Below are 10,153 nucleotides of genomic sequence, written 5' to 3'. Positions count from 1 at the left end.
TAAAAATTATGTTTTAAAAAGAACATGGTATGTGCTCAGCTCAATTAATCATAGTTCCTGATGTGCAACATCATATAAAAATATTTTTCACTTCCCGCTTTGTCAGGTGAAAACAAAAGACTTGAATTATTACCAAAGCACTTTTAATGTTGAGTTAATAAACCTTAAAGATGAACTCACCATACCCCTGCAGTGAAAAAATATATAAGTAATCATAACTCGGAAACTTTTACTTGAATTTTCTAATACTACATCTGCTTAGTAACATTCACCAGTTTCTTCTTTTGTATTTTCTGTTTGAAAAAATGTGTCCCCACTCCAGTCAACATACAGTGAAGAAAATAAGTATTTGAACACCCTGCTATTTTGCTATTTCTCCCACTTAGAAATCATGGAGGGGTCTGAAATTTTCATCGTAGGTGCATGTCCACTGTGAGAGAGATAAACTAAAAAGAAAAATCCAGAAATCACAATGCATGATTTTTTAACAATTTATTTGTGTGATACAGCTGCAAATAAGTATTTGAACACCTGTGTATCATCTAGAATTCTGACCCTGAAAGACCTGTTAGTCTGCCCATTAGAAGTCCACCTGCACTCCATGTATCATCCTGAATCAGATGCACCTGTTTGAGGTCGTTAGCTGCATAAAGACACCTGTCCACCCCATACAATCAGTAAGACTTTAACTTGTAACATGGCGAAGACCAAAGAGCTGTCCAAAGACACCAGAGACAAAATTGTACACCTCCACAAGGCTGGAAAGGGCTACGGAGCAATTACCAAGCAGCTTGGTGAAAAAAGGTCCACTGTTGGAGCTATCATTAGAAAATGGAAGAAGCTAAACATGACGGTCAATCTCAATCGGAGTGGAGCCCCATGCAAGATATCACCTCGTGGGGTCTCAATGATTCTAAGAAAGGTGAGGAATCAGCCCAGAACTACACGACAGGACTTGGTCAATGACCTGAAAAGAGCTGGGACCACCGTTTCCAAGGTTACTGTAGGTAATACACTAAGACGTCATGATGTGAAATCATGCATGGCACGAAAGGTTCCCCTGCTTAAACCAGCACATGTCAAGGCCCGTCTTAAGTTTGCATATGACCATTTGGATGATACAGAGGAGTCATGGGAGAAAGTTTTATGGTCAGATGAGACCAAAATAGAACTTTTTGGTCATAATTCCAATAAGCGTGTTTGGAGGAAGAAGAATGAAGAGTACAATCCGAAGAACACCATCCCTACTGTGAAGCATGGGGGTGGTAGCATCATGCTTTGGGGGTGTTTTTCTGCACATGGGACAGGACGAGTGCACTGCATTAAAGAGAGGATGACTGGGGCCGTGTATTGTGAGATTTTGGGGAACAACCTCCTTCCCTCTGTCAGAGCATTGAAGATGGGTCGTGGCTGGGTCTTCCAACACGACAACGACCCGAAGCACACAGCCAGGAAAACCAAGGAGTGGCTCCGTAAGAAGCATATCAAGGTTCTAGCATGGCCCAGCCAGTCTCCAGACCTGAACCCAATCGAAAATCTTTGGAGGGAGCTCAAACTCCGTGTTTCTCAGCGACAGCCCAGAAACCTGACTGATCTAGAGAAGATCTGTGTGGAGGAGTGGGCCAAGATCCCTCCTGCAGTGTGTGCAAACCTGGTGAAAAACTACAGGAAACGCTTGACCTCTGTAATAGCAAACAAAGGCTACTGTACCAAATATTAACATTCATTTTCTCAGGTGTTCAAATACTTATTTGCAGCTGTATCACACAAATAAATTGTTAAAAAAATCATGCATTGTGATTTCTGGATTTTTCTTTTTAGTTTATCTCTCTCACAGTGGACATGCACCTACGATGAAAATTTCAGACCCCTCCATGATTTCTAAGTGGGAGAAATAGCAAAATAGCAGGGTGTTCAAATACTTATTTTCTTCACTGTATACAGTACGTTAACATCACCATATGAATGTGGTTGCCGGTACAACGAATGAGCAACTTTTTAAAGTGTTTTGGTAGCATATAAACACGGCTGACATTTTACATCCAGGCAGGTAATAACTACCCAGCAAATAAGCTATGTACTGTAGAGCCGGCCTACTATAGTGGCGTATTCTCAAGGACTCTTGGTTGTTTGAGAGCAGCTTCACATGCTTGATGTCTCTTTATATATACAACTGTAAATACCCAACTATTTACTGGCGTGTGTCATTTTATTTTTGAACTACGTCCACATCTGTGAAGAAACTATTTGCATTCTCACCATGTACACGCAGCGTACTGTCATATATTTGACTTGAGACTCATGCCTTCGTGTTTTGTTGACATTGCTGTGATAACACCGGACAGGAAGTGCATTTGAATTAAAATATCTTCTAGCACAGTTTGTGCTGTATTATAAAAAATTATGAGGGTAGTGACACATTTTTTACAATTTTTCATAGTGAATATTCCATTAACTCCATTAATAATATATGGTCATATTCATTTTTTGAAATAATGTTTTAATTGATTATATTCTCAATGTGATAATTATTTTCAACCTATTTATGCCATTGTCTATATACGTCAATTGCAGCTACTGAACAGCAGGGGGCGCTACCTCGTCACATTGGAACAGCCTTTCCGGAAGTTGCGTTTTTGAACGTAGTGTCAGTTAGGCTAACAGAGTACCTTACATTTAGCTGGCGTAGAAATAAACCTCCTCAGTTTAACCTCAGATATGTTTCGAAAAAACCCTCAACAAAGCAACAATGCATACGGAGCGAGTTAATGGATCCAAAGTCGCTTCCGGTGAGACCCGTTTTAATGCACCTATTGTTCAAGAATTGAAGCTACATGCTAACTAGCTGACAGCCGACATTACGTTATTTTTGACAGACGGGTTTTCAACTAAGCTTTAGTCACTCTGTTATCATAGTTTACGCACCAGTAATTACCTTTTCTTGTATTGTATTCCGTGCAGTCAATCGTATTATGTTTTTTATTTTTGTTTTTCAGACAATAGTTGCGCAATGATTTAGCATAGCGCATCTACTGTATGTGCAGCTGCGATGAGCTACATAGACCATAGCGAATGTATTCGGGCGTCAATAATGCCTTTTGTAATTACGTGGCTTGTTATACGTATCGAAGTAGTAAAATATGTAGTAAAAATAAGTAACAATTAAAATATGAAGCCCAACATTAACTTTATAATACATTTAAATAATGATTTGACCTCGTGCTATGACGTCAGACAGCGTGCTCTCCCACTGATGTATATGATTTTATATGATGATGATTTTAGCATCTCAGCGTTTAGTATGAGCTCATTATCAGCCCAAACATCTGCCTCGGGCTCATCATGCAGGGCAGGAGGGCCTGGAGATGGGAATCAGGTATGTAAGAAGTAAATAATATCAAAATTACAGTTTAATTTAAACCCCATATATTATTTTCTTATGAAAGTATTTGTTCATTCATTTCAGGTCCAACCCAAAGCCCCACTTTTACAACTATTGCGTATTGCTGGAGCCCAGGAGGATGTCTTCACACTCAAAGAGGTTAGTTGTCAAGTGTAATATCACCTCGTACTTCGGTTCATAAAAAAAAAAATAAACTATATTAGGAAAGCAGGAAGTGAACAAATGTAACAGTTAGTGATTGTAAAAGTACCAGATGGAGGGGTAGGATTTAATAAGCTTTGCTTCTTCCTACTCCTACTGTGGAATTGGGAACTGATTATGTGATGCATTCAATTGTAGTCTGATGCATGTTCAAGTGAAGTAAAACCATTACCATTAATACTCACTGTTTTGTGAGTTACGACATTTTTTCCACGTCAGGCAGGTGTACAGTTCTAGTTGAATTTAGGATATCAAACTAATGTTGGGATTTAAAACCTGAGGAGAACTTAAGAGAGTCCAGCCACTCATTAATCCTTAAGACGCCCTTAAAATTCACACTACAACAAAAAAATATTGTAAAATACTCATATTAATTGGATGTTTCGGGAGGTTAATTGGTGACTCCAATTTGTCCATAGGTGTGAATGTGAGTGTGAATGGTTGTTTGTGTATATGTGCCCTGTGATTGGCTGGCGACCAGTCTAGGTGGTACCCCGCCTCTCGCCCCAAGTCAGCTAGAATAGTCTCCAGCATACCCCCACGACCCAATGAGGGTATGCAGCATAGAAGATGGATAGATGTATGGGAATATAACAATATTTATAATAATCTCTGGCATATTTCACTTATAATCAATAACATTTGCTCAATCGAACACACGCATAAACACAATTAATGCCCCCCTCTGTGATTTACTTCTACTTCTACTAAATCCTTCCACTGGCTATTTGGTACATGTATGTACCTGCATATGTCTTTGCATGTAATATTGAGTGTTTTGTGCAGGTGATGCACTACCTGGGTGAATACATCAATGGCAAGCAGCTCTATGACAAGCAGAGGCAGCACATTGTCCACTGCCAGGATGACCCTTTAGGAGAGTTGCTGGAAGTGGACAGTTTCTCTGTGAAAAACCCAAGGTACTTATACAGCATATATATAACGCTTTTGTTTCAGTATTTTGTCTTACTTTATTTTTTTTTCATTTATGTTTAACAGCCCAGTGTATGAGATGCTGAAGAAATACGTCATAGTACTTGGTAGTGCTGGTAAGCAAATAAGTTTCATTACTTGTCATACCTTATTGGTGATGTCATTTTGGCTTGTCTTGATTAGATGGACTCAACATTTTATCGTTTCAAATTGAAACCGAATGTGTGTGTTTGCGATGAATGTGTGTCTAATGAGGTTCAGGGCACTGTCAGAAAAAAAACAAAAAAACAGCCTTTGCTGCAAATCTACCAAAGAAGGCCTTAGTCCGAGTGTGTGGTGGTGTTCTTGTTCTGTTACTGTGTCTTATCTGAAATGCAGACGCTGCAGAGAATCTTTCTGTGGGCCGTGAGTGTGTAGAGGGCGGAGTGGAGGATCGTGGTCAGGTAAAAATGAAACATGGTGCTTAGAAGAACCAGAGCCCCCCCCCAGCCTTTCTCGCCTCACTGCACACTAAACGAATGCTGTTTTTAAGATGTGGTGACCTCTAGTGGCGCATTTGCAGGCTACAACCGCGTTGACGGCGGATTGCGAAACAAAACGGCGTCGGATTGTGTGCATTGAGATGAGGAGGGTCGGGGGCTGCTGTCTTCGTCGGTGTCCTCCTGTACAGAGTGGCACCGTCTCTGTACAGCCCCATCCTCGGTATGGGTTGGGTGGGAGGGCCTGCATCTCTGATGCGCCCCCACCAGCTCCGCTATGGATGGGGGACAGAGTCACCGTCTCTGTCTGTCTCAGAGTTCTCTTCTCTGCTTCGCAATGGAGGGTCGCAGCTCCTGATCACAGACACCGGCCTAAAGAGACCCCAGGGCCTCTCCACTTTTCCTTGTCCTCCTACTTTCGCTTTGTGGACGTTCATTGCTGCTGTGCACTATTGGGCTTTGCTTAGTAGAATTATTACTATAACCTTTTCACTTCAGCCATTTTAACATGGCTTATAGTTATAGTAGCATAGCGATGAGTTACAGTCTGCTTAGAAGCTTGGTCACTAACAGCAGTGTTGTCCTGCATAGTCTGGTTTATTTGGTGTCCATTGTAAAGCGTGTACCTTGTCTCAGGATGAATCTGATCCTAAAATGGCAGCCTAACTTATATATAATCAGTCGTCAAGGTTTGTGTTAGCTACCAAATTTAGCAAATTTTCAGTAAAATCACAGAATTGATCATGTAAAGATACCTGCATGTTAAGGACTTTTGGTAGCAGTCTCGTTAACTTGTAATAAAGCTAAGTACATTTAGGATAAAACAAGGATAAATTACAGTTAGTCATACCAGTTTCACTACTGGTCAGATTATACCATTTTTTCCCTGTTATGCTCCCATTATTTTGAATTTTTCTTAATTTCCAGTATTTGTTTCACCTCACAGTTATTCAGTTAGTACTCCAATTGCCACTACCCACCCCCCCCCCCCAACTCCACCCCATATAAGGCCATCTTGACAAGGAGCTGCGAATCCTCCAAGTAACCAGTTACGGTTGAGTATTCTAATATCCACCTTCCCTCCCCATGTAGATGTGTGGGGGTGCGATCAAAGCAGGACTAGAGGCTACCAGTGACGGGCCTCCCCTGCAGACTTCCTCCCAAAGAAGACCACGAGAGCCGGATGAAGGTAATCGCATGTGGGGGGGGGGGGGGGGGGGGACAAAAAAAAAAGAACCCCAAAAACTAAACAAGCCTGTTTTAAACCTCTGCAGACTCACTTGAAGGTTTGCCGCGTTCAGCCTGCAAACGACCCAAATTAGATGTCACTCTTGATGAGTGGGACCTGTCTGGCTTGCCCTGGTGGTTTCTGGGTAATCTCCGCAGTAACTACAACCGCAGGAGCAATGGCTCCACTGATATTCACACCAACCAAGTAAGAACACCCGTGTGTTATTTCATTATTCATTTGCATTAGTGGCCATGACACATGCACATGTAATTTTTATGGATGGAAAGTCGCGAAAAGCAAAAAAAAAAAATTAATAAGGTGCAATGGTCCCATTATAATGCGTTTGTGTTGGGCCACAACATGAAAACCACCAGGATACAGACTTTGTTGGTGCTTTTTTTGGTTGACCTTCTCATCAAAAGACTGATTGTCGTGAACTAAGAGAAATTAGAGCGTGACGGTGGTGGTCTGACTGATGTGTCAGATGTCTCCCGTACAGGAGGAGGACACGGCTATCGTGTCCGACACCACCGACGACCTGTGGTTCTTGACGGAGGGCGGGAGTGAGCAGGTGAGCGTGGAGATGAAGGAGGCTGCGCTGGAGGAGGGAAGCGCGGGAGAAGGAGAGACTCTTCCCGAAGAAGAGGATGGAGGCGGAAAGGAGGAGAAGGCGGATCTTGAGGTAGGAGTCCAATTTTGGTCACTTTTATTAGAAGAAGTGGGTGTTAATAGCTGTAATGTGTGTTCTTATGTTATTGTTACTTTAGCATGTTATATTTAGCAGCCATGTTTGGGTGATGCTGCCACGTAATGGTGACATCGTTAAATGTTCACATTCAGATGCAGGAGGAGCCTGAAGAAGACTCCCAGTGCCTCAGTGATGACACAGATACGGAGATCTCCACGCAGGTTTGTATTGTCTCTTTGTTCTTCTTGTCAGTCTTTAGTGGGAACTTTCTCTCGTGAACTTTAGTGTGACTTTTCCCATCAGGATGCATGGCAGTGCAGCGAGTGCAGGAAGTACAACTCCCCTCTCCAGAGGTACTGCGTTCGCTGCTGGGCCCTCCGCAGGAACTGGTACAAAGACGTGCCCCGACTGGCCCACTCCCTTTCCGTTCCCGACATCCCAGCCTGCAGTGCTCTCACCCGCCACGACGAGGAAGACGACAGCGACACCGGCATCGACATCCCAGATTGCATAAGGACGGTTTCGGACCCCGTCATCTTGCCGTCCCACTCCACGCCCGATCGGCCGCTGCCCACCATGATTTCGTGCAAAGGGAAGGGACCTCGGCGCCCGGTCGGCTACAAGAACGAGCCGCTCTCTGGCGAGGAAGGCCAGGAGGGTCTGGGCATGGAGGTGGAAGTCAGGCCGGAGGCACTGCTGGAGCCGTGCAAGCTGTGCAGAGTTCGACCCCGTAACGGAAATATCATCCACGGACGCACGGCTCACCTTCTCACCTGCTTCCCGTGCGCCAGGAGGCTCCATAAATTCCAGGCTCCTTGCCCAGGATGTGGGAAAATAATCCAGAAAGTTATAAAGATATTCATCCTCTAACCTAACATAAAAACAGCATGCACATACAACAGCGCATTCATTTGCATGCTGTGTGTGTGCGCGTGTGTGTGTGTGTGCACAACACCTCACCATGTCAATTCAGCACTTTGCTCTTGGTTGCACGCTTCAGCATCGCAGCCTCTCTGAAGGACACTTTTGTCTTTGTCCGCATTCCCATGATGGATCAGTAGGAACAGAAGTATATATTTATTTATAAGAGCTGGAGGTGCTTCGTAAAGACGTGAAGGCTTCTTGGTTGGTGCCATGTGGAAAAGGGGTGTTTGTCTTTGATTGAAGGGCGTTTTGCCAAGACGAGGGTGCATTTGAATTTTTTTTGTTTTTATTTTGTGGTTCTGAGATACAATTTGAAGACCAGATTGAAGAGAAAAGCACAGCGCTCTTATTTCCCATGATATCTTCGTGGACGTCAGTGTGCTCATGATGTCACTTCCTCTGTGATCTCAGCCTCTGCAGTATTTCATGTTTTTGTGTGTAGAATTTTCACAAAATGACGGTGCAACATGGTTTGCCATATTATGGCAAGCAATCCCTGATTATGTTGTATTTAATTTATTTATGAGATTAAATCGGTAAGGGCCGTCTATAACGAATCGGAAAACTGCACTTGCTCTGTTAAAGAGCTGTCAAAGTCAAATCAGTCCAATGAAAATAATCTTATTTAATTGAATTGTAGCCTGTAAAATCAGTTTAGTACTTGGAGGGAGTTTGGTGGGGGTTGGTTTGACTGTTTTCACTGCCGTGTTAGGATTTTTGTGCATTTTATTTCCATGCTTGCGTGTTACTTTGAACATTCTAGGAGCTAATCTTCCATTACCTTTTGAGTGATGATGTTGAGCGTTCGCCATGACTCCGTGAGCTGTATAGGTGTCACTAGGCTTCTGTGAAGTTGGAGTTTGAATTTTTGGGCTTTTTTTTTCTTTTTTTTTTTACTCGCGCTTAATTTCACCGCCACCAGGGGGCGAGAAGTCCCAGTGTCGTGTGTTGTGTTGACAAGGCTGTACATTAGCACTAACAACAACAACAGCAGCATGCATGCAATCTGTAAGGACTGTACGACCAACAAATGACCTGACGGGATAGCGACATTGGCTGTACTTGTATGCTTATCTGTGTAACATCAATGTGGCTTGTTTATGGCAAATAAATATATGACATTAACGCAATGAAGGTACTGCGGTGTGGTGTACTTTAGCTTGGCTTTATAGATACACATGTGAAGATGAAATGCTTCCAACGGGAAACCAATTTGGAGTTGTGAAATATTATTGCTCAAAAGATGGTGAAAAATCATAACAATGGAAATGTTTTGCTTTTTCTTTGGCTTTTCTTAAGTGAGGTCATCACAAGGCTGGCAAAGAGGAAATGTGATGACAACCATAGAACCTGAAATTGAACTGACAGGACAATTTTGTCTGTTTTGTACTATATGTTAGCAATAACATTAAATATTAAATAGCCGTTCACGTTCATACAAGTTCATCTTGCTGGAATCGTTGCTTCATTCAGATAGTAAAGGTGACAAACAAATGAATTCAATGCACATGATTTCCAACAGGAACCAGTCTTACAGATTGTGCTCAATTTTGCAGCGTCCGCTCTACTCTACTTGGATGGAACTACATGGATGGTAGCCATACATTTGTCTGTGTAGAGGCCAAAGAATAAGTCATTGTATGACAGGCCAGCTGTCGTGTCCTCTCCTTTTTTTGACTGGTGTGGAGCACCTGTGTCTCCCCTGTCTTTGCTTAGTCATACACCCGTCTGCCCTTTTTTCCTCTCCTGCGGGTGTGTTGTCCTCTCCGAACCAATCTACGGGAACTGAAAAAGAAACAAACGACAAACAAAATACACATCAGCATAGTCTCACCGCAAACTCGAAAAGACGCCTTCAACTGCACTCCTTTAGTGATGGGAACATAAACTAAATAAAATGCTATTCCTAACAGTTGAAAAAAATCAATTATTATTATTATTAATCATATATGAAGTACAGTATTCTGATAAGTCATGATGATGATTATGTGCAAGGGGAACAAAGCAACACTTAGCATGACTCAGCCCCCCCCGCTGGTGGTGACATGGTACCTCCCCAGCATTGCTTGGTAATCTCAACAACGGTACTGGATGCTTCTAAGAGGCGCGGTGTGGGGGGGGGGGGGGGTATTTCGAGATATTTCTATGGTGACACTACCTCCTTTCCAACATCCCAGAATAACATGACACATTCTGTATAAACGAAGTCTCGAATTATAATTATTTTAATGTTTGTTTAGTTTTTTAAATGGTTATAGTGAACATAAAGTCGACCCCCTGGTGTTTTGGATTAG

At 42.5% G+C, this 10,153-nt stretch overlaps 1 protein-coding gene across 2 annotated transcripts; it reads left to right on the top strand.

The window, feature by feature from the left end:
* The first annotated feature begins 2,605 nt into the window (after window positions 1-2,605).
* On the top strand, window positions 2,606-9,007 carry mdm4 (MDM4 regulator of p53). Of its 2 annotated transcripts, none has more exons than XM_058055274.2 (11): window positions 2,606-2,789; window positions 3,286-3,376; window positions 3,467-3,541; window positions 4,391-4,524; window positions 4,604-4,653; window positions 4,916-4,980; window positions 6,109-6,205; window positions 6,291-6,451; window positions 6,732-6,929; window positions 7,088-7,156; window positions 7,239-9,007. In XM_058055274.2, the coding sequence occupies exons 2-11, from the start codon at window positions 3,302-3,304 to the stop codon at window positions 7,803-7,805; spliced, it is 1,491 nt and encodes a 496-aa protein (XP_057911257.2). In that variant the 5' UTR covers window positions 2,606-2,789; window positions 3,286-3,301; the 3' UTR covers window positions 7,806-9,007. The 2 variants fall into 2 exon arrangements, with proteins under 2 accessions (XP_057911257.2, XP_057911258.2); XM_058055275.2 differs by having other exon boundaries at window positions 2,607-2,789; window positions 6,747-6,929.
* The last annotated feature ends 1,146 nt before the right edge of the window (window positions 9,008-10,153 follow it).

This window comes from Doryrhamphus excisus, linkage group LG18 (assembly GCF_037039965.1).
Source record: "Doryrhamphus excisus strain RoL-2023G ecotype Guam linkage group LG18, RoL_Dexc_Guam_v1.1, whole genome shotgun sequence".
Lineage (NCBI taxonomy): Eukaryota > Metazoa > Chordata > Actinopteri > Syngnathiformes > Syngnathidae > Doryrhamphus > Doryrhamphus excisus.
The sequence above is the reverse complement of the archived record's forward strand: the minus strand, read 5'-3'. Positions and strand labels throughout refer to the sequence as shown.

Bases quoted from the DNA above. Each gene is read 5' to 3' on its own strand.
- mdm4 (XM_058055274.2), top strand. From the start codon at position 3,302: ATGAGCTCATTATCAGCCCAAACATCTGCCTCGGGCTCATCATGCAGG. The intron at 3,377-3,466 runs GTATGTAAGAAG...CATTCATTTCAG, and splicing joins GGCCTGGAGATGGGAATCAG to GTCCAACCCAAAGCCCCACT. The intron at 4,654-4,915 runs GTAAGCAAATAA...TCTGAAATGCAG, and splicing joins CATAGTACTTGGTAGTGCTG to ACGCTGCAGAGAATCTTTCT.